The sequence below is a fragment of the Nerophis ophidion genome, linkage group LG04 (genome assembly GCF_033978795.1).
Source record: "Nerophis ophidion isolate RoL-2023_Sa linkage group LG04, RoL_Noph_v1.0, whole genome shotgun sequence".
NCBI classification, from domain to species: domain Eukaryota; kingdom Metazoa; phylum Chordata; class Actinopteri; order Syngnathiformes; family Syngnathidae; genus Nerophis; species Nerophis ophidion.
Genome location: NC_084614.1, coordinates 37,508,059 through 37,528,234, shown reverse-complemented (window position 1 = coordinate 37,528,234; position 20,176 = coordinate 37,508,059). Strand labels below are relative to the sequence as shown.

The 20,176-nt window shown below is 38.4% G+C and overlaps 1 protein-coding gene across 2 annotated transcripts in view; it reads right to left on the bottom strand.

The window, feature by feature from the left end:
* The window catches only part of hyou1 (hypoxia up-regulated 1), a 42,002-nt gene extending 22,439 nt beyond the window's left edge, over window positions 1-19,563 (bottom strand). The window contains exons 1-14 of one of the 2 annotated variants that reach the window (XM_061898027.1): window positions 19,376-19,563; window positions 14,470-14,546; window positions 14,284-14,377; window positions 14,102-14,180; window positions 13,805-13,959; window positions 12,969-13,045; window positions 12,690-12,871; window positions 9,490-9,605; window positions 5,174-5,360; window positions 4,049-4,183; window positions 3,609-3,691; window positions 3,323-3,455; window positions 1,604-1,788; window positions 1,340-1,478 (exon numbers count right to left, since the gene is read on the bottom strand). In XM_061898027.1, the coding sequence (XP_061754011.1) occupies window positions 1,340-1,478; window positions 1,604-1,788; window positions 3,323-3,455; window positions 3,609-3,691; window positions 4,049-4,183; window positions 5,174-5,360; window positions 9,490-9,605; window positions 12,690-12,871; window positions 12,969-13,045; window positions 13,805-13,959; window positions 14,102-14,180; window positions 14,284-14,377; window positions 14,470-14,539 (1,635 nt within the window). In that variant the 5' untranslated portion in view covers window positions 14,540-14,546; window positions 19,376-19,563. Of the gene's footprint in view, window positions 1-1,339; window positions 1,479-1,603; window positions 1,789-3,322; window positions 3,456-3,608; window positions 3,692-4,048; window positions 4,184-5,173; window positions 5,361-9,489; window positions 9,606-12,689; window positions 12,872-12,968; window positions 13,046-13,804; window positions 13,960-14,101; window positions 14,181-14,283; window positions 14,378-14,469; window positions 14,547-17,557; window positions 17,614-19,375 lie in introns of those variants that run through there. The other variant, XM_061898026.1, reaches the window with a different exon arrangement.
* Window positions 19,564-20,176: the final 613 nt, after the last annotated feature.

The window sequence follows — 20,176 nt, the reverse complement described above, 5'->3', positions numbered from 1 at the left end:
CTTCAAGGTACTCAAAGCGCTTTGACACTACTTCCACATTTACCCATTCATACACACATTCAGACACTGATGGAGGGAGCTGCCATGCAAGGCGCTAACCAGCACCCATCAGTAGCAAGGGTGAAGTGTCTTGCCAGGACACAACGGATGTGACGAGGTTGGTACTAGGTGGGGATTGAACCAGGGACCCTCGGGTTGCCCACGGCCACTCTCCCAAGTACATCTGGAGTAATCACAGCGCTTCACTTTTTCCAGATTTTGTTATGTTACAGCCTTGTTCCAAAATGGAATAATTTCCTTTTTGTCCCCACAATTCTACAAACAAATCCCCATAATGACAATTGAAAAGTTTGTTTTTAATGAAATTGAAAAAAAAATAAAAATAAATAAATAACATATGTACAAGTATTCACAGCCTTTGCTCAATACCTTGTTCACGCACCTTTGGTAGGAATTACAGCCTCAAGTCTTTCTGAATACGATACTACAAGCCTGTGCAGTTTCATCCATTCTTTGACTATTGTTCTTTGCAGCACCTCTCAAGATCTATCAGGCTGGAGAGGAAGCATTGTTTTCATCCAGTTTGTCTCTGCAAATTGCTGCATTCATCTTTATTTCTATCCTGACAAGAACCTCAGTTGCTGGCACAGAAAAACACCCCCACAGCATTATGCTGCAAAGAGGAATAGGCAAAAACTGCCCAAAGATAGGCATTCAAAATGACTTGAGGCTGTAATTAGTACTGAGCAAAGGCTGTGAATACGTATGTACATGTGATTTTTTTAATTTTTATTAAATTGCCCAAAAAATACAAATAAAACAATACATTTTCACATTGTCATTATGGGGTATTATCTGTAGAAATCTGAGAACAAAAATGAATTTATTGTGGAATGACTAACATAAAAAATTTGGAAATAGTGAAGCGCTGTGAATTTCCAGATGCATTGTATGGTAAATGGTAAATGGGTTGTACTTGTATAGTACTTTTCTACCCCATACTTTGACAGTATTTCCACATTCGCCCATTCACACACACATTCACACACTGATGGCGGGAGCTGCCATGCAAGGCGCTCACCAGGGCCCATCAGGAGCAAGGGTGAAGTTTCTTGCCCAAGGACACAACAGAAGTGACTAGGATGGTAGAAGGTGGGGATTGAACCAGTAACCCTCAGATTGCTGGCACAGCCACTCTACCAATTTCGCTATGCCGTCCCCCGTAGCTAATTACAGTAAGGTTTGTATCCATGTATTACAACTTGTGGTTATACTTACAGTAATAGTCAAATATTTATTGAATGTTTGTGAAATACTAGTGATCCAATTAGTCACAAACCCGATCGAGTTGAAGGATTCCACTTTCATCCATGTTGAAGTGGGCTTTTATGCCCTTTGACTCGGCATCGGTGTGCTTCTGAAAGCTGCTGCCCACTCCAGAGAGCTTGACTGTTGTCAGATTAAGTGATCCAAACACACTGCAATACAACATACATTGTTAGGGGTGACAACATATGTATTATTCAACATAGCATTCAGTATCAAATATAAATAAATACAATTTCAATGGGATCTGCAAGTCACAAAATAGCAGGTAAGTGACCTGAGGTCTTGCTGGGACAGGAAGTTGAGGTCTCCATAGTTTATGTTGAAAGCAAAATCATCCGTGTAGCGGTTAAATGTGATGACCTTTCGCTGGGGGTAGGGCGACATCCTCTGAAATAGGATGCGTTTGTTGTGTTTCAAGGCTTTGGAGCCTTCTTCCTCAACCTCACGGTTGAACTCCACCTGACAAAATGTAAATACTCTATGTTCAGGGTATTTTGTAAGAGTAAAAAAAGAAGCATGGCAAAAAGAAATGAAAAAAATCAACAGTCTAAAAAAAGGAATACAATTTGATTTCTGTGAAGCAGACCTGCAAACCTAGAATTTTTTTCCCCTAGCACCCCCTACCTAAAGTGGCCATGTCAATATTTCTATATTCAGTGGTAACTTGGGTGCCTCATATCTTACGAGGTGTTTGGAATACGAGCTGTCTCTCGGCTAATTCATTAATATATAATTAAAAAATAAATAAATAAATAAAAAAAGATGATTACGAGCCTACTCACTGCTAGTTGGCGTCAACACAATACAGGTAGTCAGTTTGTTGGCGTCAACACAATACAGGTAGTCAATAGTTTGCATGCAGGTTAATCAGGTTTGTCTATCAGATTGTGTTTTTGTTTTATTTGGAACAAACAGTTTGCTGTTCTTTGTGCTGTGTCATCCGAGCACTTACTGTAATATCCATATTTTGCCAAAGCAACTACCGCATATCACCACATTTTAGTACAGCAAATGTTTCTAAAATGTGCAAAGCATACCAGTAGTGATTATAGTAACAGTACAGCAACTACGAAATATTGTCATATAAGCTTTGACCAACTTAGTTGTGATCATGTCATGAATCGCCTGCTGATGGGATCATAGCGTCAGAAGTTAAATTTGTTCTTTTTCTCCAAGGTGTACACATTTTACAACCTGGAACTTGCTACAAAGCAATGAAAGCATGCAGTATTGCTTGGCCGGTGAAAAAAATCCCTCACTCACAAAGAAAATTATCTGATTGGATGTCTGTAACTCACTTCTGGGCTTGCTCTCGTTCCCTGCTAAATAAAGAGTGTTCCTAATTTAATATGACTGGATATGACTCACCAACATTTGTGGCCCATTTTTATGTTGACAAAACTTTGTGTCGTCGTCTCAGTTAATGTGCATTTGTTTTGGTTAAGTTTTAAAATACTGGTGACCCACTACAGTAAATCTCTTGACTTGATAATGTGGGTTTCCTAGAGCAGTGGTCCCCAACCTTTTTATAACTGTGGACCGGTCAACGCTTGAAAATTTGTCCCACAGACCGGGAGGGTAGGGGGGGTTCATAAAGAAATACAATTATGTGTGCTTACGGACTATATCCCTGCAGACTGTATTGATCTATATTGATATATAATGTATATATTGTATTTTTTTATGTTTATTTAATAATTGAATTTTTTTTATTTATTTTTTTATTTTTTGTGTGGCCCGTTACCAATCGGTCCGCACAACTGGTTGGGGACCACTGTCTTAGAGTACCACTTATTTTATTGCTTATTATTTCACTAAATCAAATACTAAATTGTTTTTCTAAAAAAAAATTTTTTTTTTTTTTAAAACAATATGTCTCTGTTAATTAACATGCCAAACGTACAAAAATCAGCAAGAGATAGTTTCTTCCCCCACTGTATGCGGATACTGTATATTAAGTAATGTGTCACATTATATATAAAACGGAACTCACCTGAATAGGGAAAACAGCTGCATCTCTGACCAAGAATGGTGTGACTTTGAAAGCCTTACTGAGAACAGCAGCCTGGTATACTGCCCCCATGGCTGCTGCCTCATCCGCATTGATGTTTTTACCCAACTCCTCTCTATAAGGATGAAATATGTGTTACTACTTAGATAAAAGTAACAACATACTATATTCTGCTGAATTGACAATTAAATTCTAGAAGTATTACATATGTAATTCTTTTGTAAAAAAAACTGTCAAATTTAAAGCTTTATTTCAGGTTGGCACTTACTTCCCAACTGCTTTGAGCAACACTTCCTGAACCTTGGGCACACGAGTTGATCCACCCACTAAAATCACCTGTTCAATTTCATCCTGTTGGCACAAAGTGGGACTGAGATCATTTCCCATCCTTAAACTGATGTTCAATATTCAGTTCCATTTTCAAAATATTAGAAACCCGGCAATTGAGCAACTATTTGTTGTCAGAAGACCGTTCTGAAGCTGTCAAACAAAGTGTTTAACTGCAAAGGCAGTTGACTTTTTCAGTTAAACGCTACTCTGACTGAAGGCCAAAAATTTGGACAAAATTCCAAGGATGCACATATTTTGCAGGGATGGGTTCAGACTAGAAATGCACAAATAATTGGAAGGCCTGCCTTCCTTTAATATGTTATTAGTCTATAAATACTAAAACTTGAAATTGCATCATGTGGAAGAGGATATACTGACCAGATTCATTTCTGCAGCAGTAAGGGCATCCTGCACGGGGTCAGGCACTCTCTCAAATAAATCAGCACAGAGCTCTTCAAAATTGGCTCTGGTCACCTTAGCTTTGAAGTCAATTTCATCTATCAAACCTTCCACCTGAAAGACATTTTTCCAGATTGATAGTGCTATTGTAATTGCTATATAGATACTCAGACGTAGATTTATTAAAAATGTAACTACCGTACGTGTATGAACTGTGACATTTTCTCCAACCTATTAAATACAAGCATTCCACTGATAAAGCTGTGGGTGTCTCAAACGTCTACAGCACGCTTTCCGTTAGCTAATGTCTGGACTTAAAATAGATACTTTATCAGTTTTTATTGAGTTGACAATTGTCAGTTGCAAAAATTATGTAAGTCATTTTTGACAGTGAGTTAACATTTTACTATTTCTTTTTATTCAATATGTATTGTAATACAGTAGTTAAATGCCCGTAGAGTGTCTTATCTTTTTGCAGTGAAGATAACCTACTGTAGGAATGCTATAATATAATTTAAGTTCAGAAGAGATGAATCTCATCCTATCGCTGCCAAAGGATCTGCCTCACCACACAATGCAAGAACATGTGCAGGTGGACGAGCAAGCCTGCAGAGTGCAAAATGCTTCCTTGACACAGGGTTATAATCCAGGCTTTAAAAACAACTTAAAACGGCAACCAACAAAATGTGTACCAGAAGAGCAGCTCAAGTACTCATGAGTCAAAATATGTGTAGAGTACAAAAAATGCATACATGTTGGAAGGTCTGCTATTCCAGCTGACTTTGGGTGAGGGATGGGGCTACGACTAGGCTGTACGGCTTTTGGTATCAAATTCCGGTTATAAACATATATGCGAAGTCTAAATGTTTCCCCCTTTCCACTGGTTTACAAAGCCATATTTCAAAACATGCATGTAGGCTAAATCGAGCCTCTGTCCAAACCTCTTACCCAAAGGTGGGATAGGCTCCAGCTAACCCATGACCTTGACTAAAATAAGTGGTTAAAAATGATTAAAATATAATAAATGGCAGACTACACATGACTGGACAACCGCCAAAAATGAACATGTTTAGTTGAACTGAAGCTTAAAGTTGTAAAACTCACCTGGGCCATGAATTCCATATTTGCACTAAGCACAGTTTTTAGCCTCTGTGCCTCTTTGAGGAGCTTGGCCATGGCACGGTGGCTTTCCCGCACATCTTTCTTTGTCTTCTTCTGATCTGTAAAAAGTTTAGCCAAATGATCCCGTAGACGCAAGTCCATCTCGAACCCACCCAAACCACGGTCAAACCTAGAGAACACAAAATATACAGCACAATCTGGGCACAGGTATTCCACTTTGTTAAATCCAACCCCCCCAAAAAAAAAAGCTATGACAGTTTCTTCATTATTTGTTGTAATTTCTGAAAAAAGGCAAATTGCAAAATAAAAATATGCAGTCACATGTGACCACATTGTATCGCATCAGGCATTCTTCAATTCTTGGGAGTCTTAAATAATGCGCCATAATAGATGTTTTGCAAAATTAATGCTTTCTTTTTACTTATACACTGACTGGACAATCTAAACTAACAGGTTTCCATGTGAATGCTGGTCTTGGCATCAACACAATATGAAGAATATTGTGGGTACATAATAGTACCGCTAATCTACAGAAGTGGTCCCCAACCACCGGGCCGATTGGTACCGGGCCGCAGAATATTTTTTTTTATAAAATTTTTTTTTTTTATTAAATCAAGATAAAAAAACACAAGATACACTTACAATTAGTGCACCAATCCCCCCCCCCCCAAAAAAACTCCCCTTTTCATGGCAAAAACTTCCCTTTTTCATGACAAAGAGAAAAAAATTAATAAATTTGTCGCGGGACAAATTATCAAGTGTCCGCAGCTACAAAAAGGTTGGGGACCACTGATATACAGTACCTTAAATTAGCATTGTTAATGCAGCAATAGAATTTTAAATTAGCATTGGATGTAGTAATGTCAATTAAAAGTACCATTAGGTATGGTATAATAAATATTTTGTATTTGTAACTTTTTGGGATTAAAAATACCTAAATAATACAAAATTAAATACAATTGTGGTCAAAAGTTTATACAAATTTGTAAAAAATATGTCATTGCGGTCTTGAGTTTTCAATAATTTCTATAACTCTTATTTTTCGTGATACAGTGATTGCAGCACATACTTGTCACACAAAACATTCATGAAGTTTGGTTCTTTTATGAATTTATCATGGGTCTACTGAAAATGTGACCAAATCTGCTGGGTCAAAATCTATACATACAGCAATGTTAATATTTGGTTACATGTCCCCTGGCAAGTTTCACTGCAGTGAGGCGCTTTTGGTAGCCATCCACAAACTTCTGGTTTAATTTTTGACCACTAGTCTTGACAAAATTGGTGCAGTTCAGCTAAACGTGTTGGTTTTATGAAATTTACTTGTTTTTTCAGCATTGTCCACACGTTTAAGTCAGGACTTTTGGGAGGCCATTCTAAACCTTAATTCTAGCCTGATTTAGCCATTCCTTTACCAATTTTGATCTGTGTTTGGGGTCATTGTCCTGTTGGAACACCCAACTGCGCCCAAGACCCAACCTCTGGGCTGATGATTTTAGGTTGTCTTGAAGAATTGAGGTAATCCTCCCTTTTTATTGTCCCATTTACTCTCTGTAAATCACCAGTTATATTGGCAGCAAAACAAGCCCAAAGCATAAGACTACCACCACCCTGCTTGACACTAGGCATGGTGTTCCTGGGAATAAAGGCCTCACCTTGTCTCCTCCAAACATATTGCTGGGTATTGTGGCCAAACAGCTCAATTTTAGTTTCATTTGACCACAGAACTATACTCCAGATGGTCTTAACATTGTCCATGTGATCAGCAGCAAACTTTAGAAGAGCCTTAAGGTGTTGCGTCTGGGACAAGAGGTTCCTTCTTGCACGGTAGCCCCTCAGTCCAAGGCAATGCAAAACAAGCTTCACTGTGGACACTTACACCTGTGTTCCAGCAGCTTCCAATTCATTGCAGACCTGCTTTTTGGTGGTTCTCGGTTGACTCTTGATCATCCTGACCAATTTTCTCTCAGCAGCAGGTGATAGCTTGCGTTTTTTTTCCTGATTGTAGAAGTGAAAAAACTGTGCCATGCACTTTACAGTGGGGCAAAAAAGTATTTAGTCAGCCACCGATTGTGTAAGCTCTCCCACTTAAAATGATTACAGAAGTCTGTAAATTTCATCATAGGTACACTTCAACTGTGAGACAGAATGTGAAAAAAAAATCCAGGAATTCACATTGTAGGAATTTTAAAGAATTTATTTGTGAATTATGGTGGAAAATAAGTATTTGGTCACTTCAAACAAGGAAGATCTCTGGCTCTCACAGACCTGTAAATTATTTTTTAAGAAGCTCTTCTGTCCTCCACTCATTACCTGTATTAATGGAACCTGTTTAAATTCGTTATCTGTATAAAAGACACCTGTCCACAGCCTTAAACAGTCCTACAATGGCCAAGACCAAAGAGCTGTCGAAGGACACCAGGAAAATAATTGTAGACCTGCACCAGACTGGGAAGAGTGAATCTACAATAGGCAAGCAGCTTGGTGTGAAAAAAATAAACTGTGGGAGCAATTATCAGAAAATGGAAGACATACAAGACCACTGATAAATAATCTCCCTCGACCTGGGTCTAGACGAAAGATCTCATCCCGTGGGGTCAAATTGATCATGAGAACGGTGAGCAGAAATGCCAGAACCACACGGGGGGACCTGGTGAATGACCTGCAAAGAGCTGGGACCAAAGTAACAAAGGTTACCATCCGTAACACACTACGCGAACAGGGAATCAAATCCTGCAGTGCCGAACGTGTCCTCCGGCTTAAGCCAGTGCATGTCCAGGCACATCTGAAGTTTGCCAGAGAGTACATGGATGATACAGCAGAGGATTGGGAGAATGTCATGTGGTCAGATGAAACCAAAATAGAACTTTTTGGTATAAACTCAAATCGTCATGTTTGGAGGAAGAAGAATACTGAGTTACATCCCAAGAACACCATATCTACTGTGAAACATGGGGGCGGAAACATCATGCTTTGAGGCTGTTTTTCTGCTAAGGGGACAGGACGACTGATCCGTGGTAAGGAAAAAATTAATGGGGCCATGTATCCTGAGATTTTCAACCAAAACCTCCTTCCATCAGTGAGAGCTTTGAAGAGGAAACGTGGCTGGGGCTTCCAGCATGATTATGATCCCAAACAGACCGCCCGGGAAACGAAGGAGTGGCTCCGTAAGAAGCATTTGAAAGTCCTGGGGTGGCCTAGCCAGTCTCCAGACCTCAACCTCATAGAAAATCTGTGGAGGGAGTTGAAAATCTGTGTTGCTCGGCGACAGCCCCAAAACATCACTGCTCTTGAGAAGATCTGCATAGAGGAATGGGCCAAAATACCAGCTACTGTGTGTGCAAACCTGGTAAAGACCTATAGTAATCATTTGACCTCTGTTATTGCCAACAAAAGGTTATATTACAAAGTATTGAGTAGAATTTTTGTTATTGACCAAATACTTATTTTCCACCATAATTTACAAATAAATTCTTTAAAATTCCTGGAATGTGAATTCCTGGATTTTTTTTTTCACATTCTGTCTCTCGTAGTTGAAGTGTACCTATGATGAAAATTACAGATCTGTCATCATTTTAAGTGGGAGAACTTGCACAATCGGTGGCTGACTAAATAATTTTTTGCCCCACTGTATACTTACGAACAAATGTCTGCACAGTTGCTCTTGGGACCTAAAGCTGCTTTGAAATGGCTCCAAGAGACTTTCCTGACTTGTTCAAGTCAATGATTTGTTTTTTCAGATCTGTGAAGAGTTTCCTTTGACTTTCCCCATTGTCACGTTTGTATAAGAGTCTAATGACTGCATGACATGAGCCCTATTTAAATGGGCTCAGAGAAGTCAACAGGTGTCGTCAATCATAATCACTCACATGAAGTTAGGAGGCCATGCCATGACGCTAATTTGATTTGATTGTAACGTTTTTACATCACCAACATTGATACTGTATGTATACTTTTGACCCATCACATTTTCAGTAGAGTAAATTCATAAAAGAACCAAACTTCATGAATGTTTTTGTGACAAACATGTATGTGCTCCAATCACTATCACAAAAAAATAAAGAGTTGTACACATTATTGGAAACTCAAGACCGCCATGACATTATGTCTTTCACAAGTATAACTTTTGACCACAACTGTACTTATACAAACGCTCTACGAATGTTTATGAAATATAATTGTTGCAGGACTGCAATATAGTCGGTCAGGCTGTGCACATGCATGTGTTTGTCAGCCATCCATCACCTATGCAAACATATGACAAGATAGAAAAAAAACTTTCCAGTTTTGGGACTCACCCAACACCTCGGATCTGCAACTGTGGCTGGGACCCAGAATCCTTTGTTTTTACAGTTTGATATGTGACAATGGTGGCAGTTGTGCTCCCTGAGCCCATATCATAAAACATCACATTCTAAAAAAAAAACCATTGAGACCTTCAGCAATTTGTTATTTCTTAGCTGCACTTAGGCCCTGTTCACATAGGAACACATGGGTTTTTTTACTTTTTTGGGGGGGGAGTGAAAAAAAAACAAAAAACAATTTCCATCGACGTGTCAGATCAATACATTGACGGGAGGGCAACTTGATCAATCTCATGATGTAGTGGTTAGTTCAACCACATTAACAATGACGAGGTGGCCTTGCCAGATTTGGTTACACTGTAACCTGTTTCCTGAAAAGAATCGTTGTCTGGCACCTAGACCGCCATTGCCATGTGGATGAAAGGCTGAAACAATATACCGTATTTTTCAGACTATAAGTCACGTTTTTTTTTTTGTAGTTTGGTGAGACTTGGCCAAACTATAGAAAAAAAAAAAAAAAAAGAAATAAAATGTTTTATTTTTGGGGGGTTTGGCCGGGTTTCACCCCCTGCTGGACTGTGGAGTAGACTGCGACTTATAGTCCGAAGAATACGGTAATACTTTTGAACTAAAATGTTCCCATGTGGACAGGACCTTACTTTCAGTTAGACAATGTTACAAAACAATTAATTGAATGAGAACAATGGTTTGTTTTCTCCATTTCTGCGACATCCCAGCATTTCATTCCTCTAACACCGGCTACGGTCTCTGCTCATGCGCTGTTCATAGCCATACTAATTGGAGGCCTGGCCTGCCAAAGCCTGTTGAAAGTAACCTGCGCCTCGCTGACTCCCAAGGCTATAACCCACCCTAGGGAATTAAAGGGGAACAGCACTTTTTTAGGAATTTTGCCTATAGTTCACAGTCATTATGAAAGACATGACTGATGATTTTTTTTTAATGCATTCTACATAATTAAACATATATACAGCGCAGCCAATGGGAGGTCCTCTATTACGCCCATAAAATCCAATAAATAATTCAAAAAGCACCTACAATACTTCATTTACATTTTGTGACTTCAATGTTAACCAAGCATTAGTGATATTGTTATTATAAGCGCTAACACAGAAACTTTAGCGGCGACGTGATCACCACCGTGTGTCCTTATGTTTACATCAAATGGTTTGCAGTTTCCTCGCTTCCCTGCTCCTTGGAAGTTTATTGTAGTTCACAAATCATTCCTCTCACCTGAAAAGTAAATGGCTAAGAATTTAATCCGACAGTTGGTACACTTTGACAGCCATTTAGGACCCAGTACTGGCGAAAACAACACAAAAACACACTTGGACCCCCCTAACTCCCCCACCCTGTTTCTCAATGGAGGAATATGAGATATTTTTAATCCAAACAGGAATGTATGAACATCCCAGCAGTCGGCCTCCTAATGACAGCAGACCTTGTACAGTAAGTGATGTTTTATTATGTTTGTTTGTTCTCATGAAGTCTGCAGTGAGTAATAATCAGTGTTAAAGAGAAAGCAAACAGTGATGCATTTTTTAAATTCATGTGCCGCATATGCTTAAAATGATCAAAATGTAAATATTAAATGTTGTTATAAATGTGCCTGCTACTACATTACATACGTACATACACTAACATATAGTATATGAAACTCTAATGGAAGTGTTTGGATGTTTTAATGGCAATATAGGAAGAACTGAGCAGCTCCCAAAGGCTCCACTGTAAGACTTTTGATCGCATTTATTTAATATCTGTAATGCATTTTTTAAAAATCCATCATTATGTCTCTCATAATGATTGGGAATGACAGACAAAATTACAAAAAAAGTGCAGTTCCCCTTTAAGGAGTGAAAGGGTCATTTTGCTGTTCTAGCTATTTGACCAGGGTTTGCACAAGTGCTTGTAACCCTGCCTGTAAAATGTCATTGAGGATTCATAAAATGAACTAGCGTCTTTCTGTACGTTTTGAAGCCGGATTGTAACAAAATTTCAAAACAAATGTTTTTGTAGCCTCCCAACGTGCCACTAACTTATAACTGTTGTAATGTATGCTGTATATTTTATGCTTTATTATTCTGTACTTATAATCCAATACCAATTTAGGTTGGTTTATGGACAGGTTTTGCAAGAATTTACTCATTTACGTGCAGTGTTTCCCATTCATATTTTTTTTTACTGTTGAGGATTACATTTTAAATATTTTACACTTTGCGTAACAGGAAAGTACACTTCACCTTGCAGATGATACATAGCAAATCCACAAAGTATTTACAGCGCTTCATATTTACCACATTTTATTTTGCAGCTTTATTCCAAAATGAAATAAATGTATTTTTTTCTCAAATGTCTATAGACAATACCCCATAATGACAATGTGGAAAAGTAAAAAAAAAATTTTGGGGAAAAATAAAAAAAAAGGCAATGAAAATACACAAAATCACATGTACTTAAGTATTCACAGCCTTTGCTTATTACTTTGTTGAAGCACTTTTGGCAGCAAATACAGCATTAAGTCTTTGAAAACAATGCCACAAGCATGGCACAACTATCTTTGAGCAGTTTCGCCGATTTATCTTTGCAGCACCTCCCAAGCACCATCAGGTTGGATAAGAAGTGTTGGTTTTCATCCAGGATGTCTCTGCACATTGCATTGTGAGACTTGAGGCTGCAATTGCTACCAAAGGTGCATCAACAGACTATAGAGAAAAGGCTGTGAATACTTATATACGTGTGATTTATGTATTTTTATAAATTTGCAAATATTTACAAAAATAATAATACTTCACATTGTCATTATGGGGTATTGTGACTATAATTTTGAAAAACAAAAATGAATATATTCCATTTTGGATGAACGCTGTAACTCAACAAAAGGTGGAAAAAGTGAAGCGCTGTGAATACTATCCGGATGCACTGTACATGCATCATAACCAATTATGCAAATTACACAATGTCATACTGACACAAGTAGATTGCTGATATATCTTTTTGAGTGTGGAACGCGGTCAGAGTAAACATTTTAATTATGTTCTGCGAGTACATTAACACAAAAGGGATCGACAATAAAATGCTAAATAAAGTGCTAAATAGTTCAACAAAGTAGCTCAAGTCAAAAGATTTAACATTTTAGAAACACCCACACACAAGTTTTAAGACTGCTGAAATTGTACCTTTCCTGTGCTGTCAATATCTTTCCTTCTGAAAACCCCGTAATTTAAGGCCACGGCCGTGTTGTCATTGATGAGCTGAAGGACCTTTAGACCTGCCAAATGTGCAGCCTGCATGACAGACCTGCGTTCTGCCTGGTTGAAAAATGCTGGCACAGTGATGACTGCATCTTTAATCGGCTGTTCTGCAAGTTGCAGAAAAAGTAGAGGGGGAAATTGGAGTAGATTGCATGTTAATATTTTACACAACAAAACACAGAATTGTGTTACAAAGAAACTGACCTGCAAAATCTTGAGCTAATCCACAAGAATAATTGAGCATCATCCCAAGGAGCTCTTCTGGCATGTACTGAAATTTCCTGTTGACATGTTGACAATGATGTTTACATTAGGGATGCAACGTTAAACGTTAATAGCCGCAGGAAAACTCCGGACTGACATGTTATTGAAAAACTGTGACTGATAACCGCACTGATAAATCTTAAGGACTGACATGCGCTAACATTAAAAACAAGAGACATTAATATTTTTCCCCATTAAAGAAATTATATACCCAAAACCCAAAAATCTACGTACACAATGCTGTCGAAGCAACGAAGATATTCAATTGTGTACATTGAACCTACAAGTAGTGCTCTCTTTGCACAGATTTATGACAGAGGTGTTTACACGATGCTTTCAAGGACCGCTGAACATAGGATACCACATCAACCGCCAGAAATTATTTTATTTTTTCCGCACTTTTCAGTTTAATACATTTTGAAGTGCTATAGTAAAAAACAATATTTAAAACATTATAGCCGCAGTAACAGATAAAATAGTAAGATTAAAACACAATCAGTGTTTTAGTCTGTAAGTTTTTTTTTGTTATTCAAAAAAAAATCTGGTCAAAAGATTGTGTGTACTTTTTGAGCACATTCAGCAATATGTCAATAACTGGGATAACTTTAGGTCACGATTACGTGAAATTACATTTTCATGTCATTAAATCCATTGTATACATACAGTAAATAAAAAAATTGTGTTTGCTACAGCTATATCCAAAAAAGAAGATTGGCAACAACAGTTTCTGAAAATATAAGATGGTTTAGCTAACCATTTCAAATTTCAAATCTTACTCTGAGTCTTTGAAGTAAACTGTATTTCTCACTGCATCGACTTGCAGCTGGTGCTCAGGAAACCGTTTCTGGTAAAGGGCTACCTGAGGGTTGTTGTGCTTCTTTCCCATGAGATTTTGCAGGTGTCGGTAGACAGTTTTAGGGTTCTTTACAGACTGAAATTGAAACAACCACCATTAATAGCATAGGTAAAAAAAAAACACAACATGCAACAACTAGTTAAACTATGATATTTTACTCTTTACATGCCATCTCCATATCTCTTACAAATACATGTAAGAATAATACAGAACATACCACTCCTAATGCGTTGTCACCAAAAAGTCTTTCATTTTCCTTTAGACATACAACTGCAGGTGTTTTCCTCCTTGACTCTCTAAAGAAAAATCAAACAGTAATAGATTAAGTCAAGACAAGTGTATTTTTACATGTGGGCAATACATGTTCTGCATTTAATAATGATGTTTATTGTTACCCACTTGTTGAGAACAATTTCCATTGGCACACCAGGTTTAACTATTGCCATTTTCATCCACTCACTCCCTAGATCAACTGACATGACTGCCACAGCATCTGCAGTAACACACCACGCATTAGTTTATCGTCAAACAAAAGGAAAATATATTTTACTGTACAGTTGCAGGTACAAAACAACCTAAGATTACCTATGTGAGAATGTAACATTCCAAGAAAAAGAGAGAACAAAGCAGCCAATGGAAGCCTTGTTCTTGCCATGGTGGGACTGTAATGATAAAACAAAAAAAAACATGTAATCAAGCAAGTTTTGATCACTGGCTGTAACGATATAAATTACATAAATTTAGCCGGCAATAGAGCTTTTAATAATAATCGCCATATTGTGATAACGCATGTTGAAGACACACTCTCGCAAATTTGACAGCGACAAGCAGCGTAAACGCAATGTAGTGCCCTCGCTAGTGAGATAGCGGCTTACTAATCCTCCTCCATGGTGGAACATAAACTACATTTCTTACGAGTACCATTATTACTGGAGGATAGAGAACAAGGAATAGCTAAATGTGCTGCACTACACATCATAGGACAGTGATATTGAACTGGCGGCCCGGGAGCCAAATTCAGCCCTGGAATGACACCAGACTGGTCCACCAGTTCAGTTCAATACATTTGGAAAAGACTAACATTTTTGCAGTTGATTCATAAAAACACTACAGCAATATCATATATATCATCTTTGACTAGCGTTTTTGCAGTGGGTTATATTCTTATGAATATACAAAATAAAAATAATGAAGAGAGAAGTCTGGCCCCCTTGGTCCTGAGCACACTGGAAACGTGGTTCTCAAAACAATGAAGTTGAATAGCCATGCCATAGGAGAATACAAGAATCCATACTAGCCACTAAGCTTGAGCTCTCAAATGTAAACAGGGGGGGGCGCAGAAAATATGAACAGGAACAATACCCAGTACAGCATGTATATGGTGGATGCGACAGCAATTACATTGCTATATTTTATCATCACAAAATCCTTTTTTAGCAAATTTTTACTTTTTGTTTAAAGAACATTAGAACTTTATACAAGAAGCCATGCTTACTGCTGAGCTTGAGCTCGAGCGTAAATAGGGTTGGACGGCCAATTGATATATATATATAGATATACTGTATATATATATATATATATATATATATATATATATAGATTATAGACTGTAACGATATTAAGAAAAAACTATGAATGATAAATGAGTTGTACTTGTATAGCGCTTTTCTACCTTCAAGGTACTCAAAGCGCTTTGACACGACTTCCACATTTACCCATTCACACAAACAAATTCACACACTAATGGAGGGAGCCGCCATGCAAGGCGCTAACCAGCACCCATCAGGAGCAAGAGTGAAGTGTCTTGCTCAGGACACAACGGACGTGACGAGGTTGGTACTAGGTGGCGATTGAACCAGAGACCTTCGGGTTGCGCACGGCCACTCCTCCATGGCACCACGCCGTCCCCTATAGACTGGAACTATATTAAGAATAGTATCAGATCAGTATTTTTTTTTATAATCACAAAATTCTTTTTTGAGTCGTTTATTTTCGTTATTATAAATTAAGACTTTAAAAAAAATCAGAGCCAATAGTTGTTTTTGCTTATGGTTAGTTATTTTGCACCATCTAAATTATTCTGCTCAAAATATTCTGTGATACAAAGATATTAAAAAATAACTACATGCTTTTATATTGTTAGACCGTCATCCTGTGTATTGTTTTTGTAGTTGTGATTTAAAAAAAAATGTAATCAGTCAATGATGTTGCAACAGAAAATCACCAGATATTAACACTAAATTACAAAGTAAATCAAAAAGGAGTTTTGATAAAATAATACAACTGGAAATGACAATATGTTACCGCATACGTCAGCAGCCAAATTAGGCAACTTGGTAACTCGTTTTGAAATGGATCTCTCATCATTTACATGCCAAACAAATGGTATAGGTTTAGATCAGGGAATGTTGTGAGTTTCTGAATCCCTTCAAGACACTTGTGATTAAGGGCTGTATAATTAAAATTTGATCGATTGAATTTGTGATATATATTGTTATCGCAGAAGGCTGCAATGTACAGGTGAAACTTAAATTAAAATACTGTGCAAAGTTTACCTTATTACAACAATTAGATTCACAAGGTGAAACTAATATATGGCATAGGCTCATAACAAGCAACTCAAGATATTTCAAGCTTTCTTTGATATATTTTTGATGATTATATGAAAAGCTCAAGTTAAAAATTCTCGAGAAATTGTGGGGTTTTATTTCAAAAACTGTAAGCCATGGTTAACAAAAATATGAATAACAGTTTGATATATCTCACTTTACATGTAATTGAGTTTATATCACATATTAGTTTCACATTTTAGGTTGAATTGCGGACCTGAATGGACTATTGCACAAAAGGCCATTTCACTCATCCCTAGCCATAACCATCCCGAATGTTAGTCAACGTTATTTGATCTGACTTTGCTGTACTGATGTGGTATGTAGAAATATACCAGTGCGCTATTCAAAAAGGAATTGGGGACGGCACGGCGCCGTTGGGAGAGTGGCCGTGCCAGCAAACTGAAGGTTCCTGGTTCGATCCCCAGTTTTTACCAACATAGTCACGTCGTTGTGTCTTTGAGCAAGACATTTCCCCATTGCTCCTGACGGGTTGTGGTTAGCGCCGTCCATGGCAACTCCCACCATCAGTGCGTGAATGTATGTGTGAATAAGGGCTGGGCGATAGATCGATATACACGAGATATCGCGGGTTAGTCTCTGTGCGATATAGAAAATGACTATATCAATCAATCAATGTTTACTTATATAGCCCTAAATCACTAGTGTCTCAAAGGGCTCGTGATATTCGAGTATACGTTCTCACGCTGTTGCTTTTAACTGCAGGCATTATATTACAGGCTCTTCTCACTCTTTCCAGTCTCTCCTTCTCACAGAGAGGAAGCGCACACGTCACATGCTCGCGGAGCAGAGAGGTAGCAGCATGGGTAACGTCAGCTGTGATGCTAGCAGAGCCCAGCGAGTGGCGATACGAGAGAAAGAAGGTGCGAATGAAGGAAGAATTAATTCCCAAGAAAAACAGCAGGGGGTCCATCGTCTGGCGGTTGTTTGGCTATAAGTGACAATATGTCGAACAGACAACCGTAATTTGTCAAGTGTGGGGCAAAAGCGTTGCTATAAAAAGTAGCATTACTGCTAATATGTAGCATCATTTGAAAAGTCACCTGCTAGAGAATGAAGAGTGTATACTCTGCATGTCAACATCTCCGTTCGGTGCCACACATCCACACCATCAAAATGCCGAGGCAAACATTTCCAGATCAACACCATATGAAAAAAATAGTCAAGAACAGAATTTAATAATGTCCATAGCAACCTACCACATTGCGAAAGATGAAACACCATTTGATTTCCTATTATGCAGCTCATTTTTATTTGACATTTAAAATGTCTCTGACAATCTTGCACTTTCTGTTTTGGAAATGACATGAACATTTCCCATCCATCCATCCATTTTCTACATCCATTTTCTACCGCTTATTCCCTTTTGGGGTCGCGGGAGGCGCTGGTGCCTATCTCAGCCACAATCGGGCGGAAGGCAGCCTACACCCTGGACGAGTCGCCACCTCATCACACACTAGGGCCAATTTAGTGTTGCCAATCAACCTATCCCCAGGTGCATGTCTTTGAAGGTGGGAGGAAGCCGGAGTACACGGAGGGAACCCACGCAGTCACGGGGAGGACATGCAAACTCCACACAGAAAGATCCCGAGCCCGGGATTGAACCCTGACTACTCATGACCTTCGTATTGTGAGGCAGACGCACTGACCCCCTCTTCCACCTTATGCCAATGAACATTTGTGCCACTGCTTAATAACTGTTTAATAAATACAGTTTTGGTCAATTGACTTAGTTTTGATTTCCTTCTCTGCATGAAAGTTTAAAATGAGCATATATCAATGCATCATGAAGAAGAATGTTTTAATGTAGACACAAACAATCATCATACTGGTGTGATTATATGTATCAAGTGGTAATTCAAGGCTATTATATGTATCAAGTGGTAATTCAAGACTAAGGCAAAATATCGAGATATATATCGTGTATCGCAATATGGCCTAAAAATATCGAGATATTGTTGTAAGCATTTGACCAATCTCGCGCACTTTGCAAATTTGGACGCGATATATCAGCAAAACAGTCTCCCAACACTGCGTAGATGGCATCAAGGCCTATTTATCCAAGCGTGAGGGTTGGGAAACGAAGGTGTTTGGCGAGGGAAGTGTGGATTCAGGCCGGGTGGCCTATTTCAAGTTCCAGGTAACCCTACATTATTATATTTTATAAATAGTAAACCAAGTTAAGGTAGTAGTTTAGTCAGTAGTTTAGTCGTGGATGTACACTGTATAGTGATGAATCCAATAAACATTTGATTTGATTTGACATTAAATTTGCAAAATGCGCCCATTAGTTTTGTGCTCACAATATTAAAAAAGGCCATATCCCCCAGCCCTAGTGTGAATGTGGTAATAGTGTCAAAAGCGCTTTCAGTACTTTGTAGGTAGAAAAGGCTTTTATGTTGATAGTCCACAACCACTTTTTGTGTATTTTATGAACGTTTTTCTTAAACGCTTCCGTCTCTTTACAAAGCGGAACATGTTAGTACTTTAGTGCAAAAATTATCATTAAAATACTTTTTCACATTCCATCAAAGCAATGACGCAAGACTGCAAACCGATGAGTAAAATAGTCAAGTTTTAAAATAAAGTGATTAATTAATTGCAACCTGGATACCACTTTCCAGTTCCTGGTTAAGCTGCTGCCACTGACCTGTGATGTTTAGCGGACTTGGATCAAACTTTTCTCTTAAACCATTCACTTCAAGTGTACAAAGCTGACCGCCTCTCTGAGTATTGAAAGTAATATTTAGTGACAGGAGGCTCCATACAATTGTGCAACGTTGTTAGCTCGCATTAGAAATGGTCTATTAGTGTTAGCTAGCAGTGGTGGAGTACACGAGTGTGCTCTGGCGTCAACTTACCTTTCTTTTGCCTAGCCAAAAGAGACCGAAACTGCCACTTCTTTCCTGATATTTGTTTACCGGTTCTCAGACAATATGAAGAACCTCTTACTTTCACACTTTATACGTCGCCCTTATCGCCGGCTTGCTCTCTGCATTGGGCCCAGAACGCGGCGTGCCCTCATTGGATCCTCCGACAAAAAAAACACTATATGCGTCAAGTCAACGTCAGCAAATATTCCGTTTCCGGTTATGCATTACAAAATTGAGGCTTTGTAAAGTACTAATGTAATAGAAATATATATATATATATATATTTATATATATATATATATATATATATACATCCATTTTTCTACCGCTTATTCCTTTTGGGGTCGCGGGGGGAGCTGGCGCCTATCTCAGCTACAATTGGGCAGGAGGCAGTGTACACCCTGGACAAGTCGCCACCTCATCGCAGGGCCAACACAGATAGACGGACAACATTCACTCTCACATTCACACACTAGGGCCAATTTAGTTTTGCCAATCAACCTATCACCAGGTGCATGTCTTTGGAGGAGGGAGGAAGCCGGAGTACCCGGAGGGAACCCACGCATTAACGGGGAGAACATGCAAACTCCACACAGAAAGATCCCGAGCTTGGGATTGAACCCAGGACTGCAGGACCTTTGTATTGTGAGGCAGACGAACTAACCCCTCTGGCACCATGAAGCCCATATATATATATATATATATATATATATATATATATATATATATATATATATATATATATATATATATATATATATATATATATACATATATATATATATATAT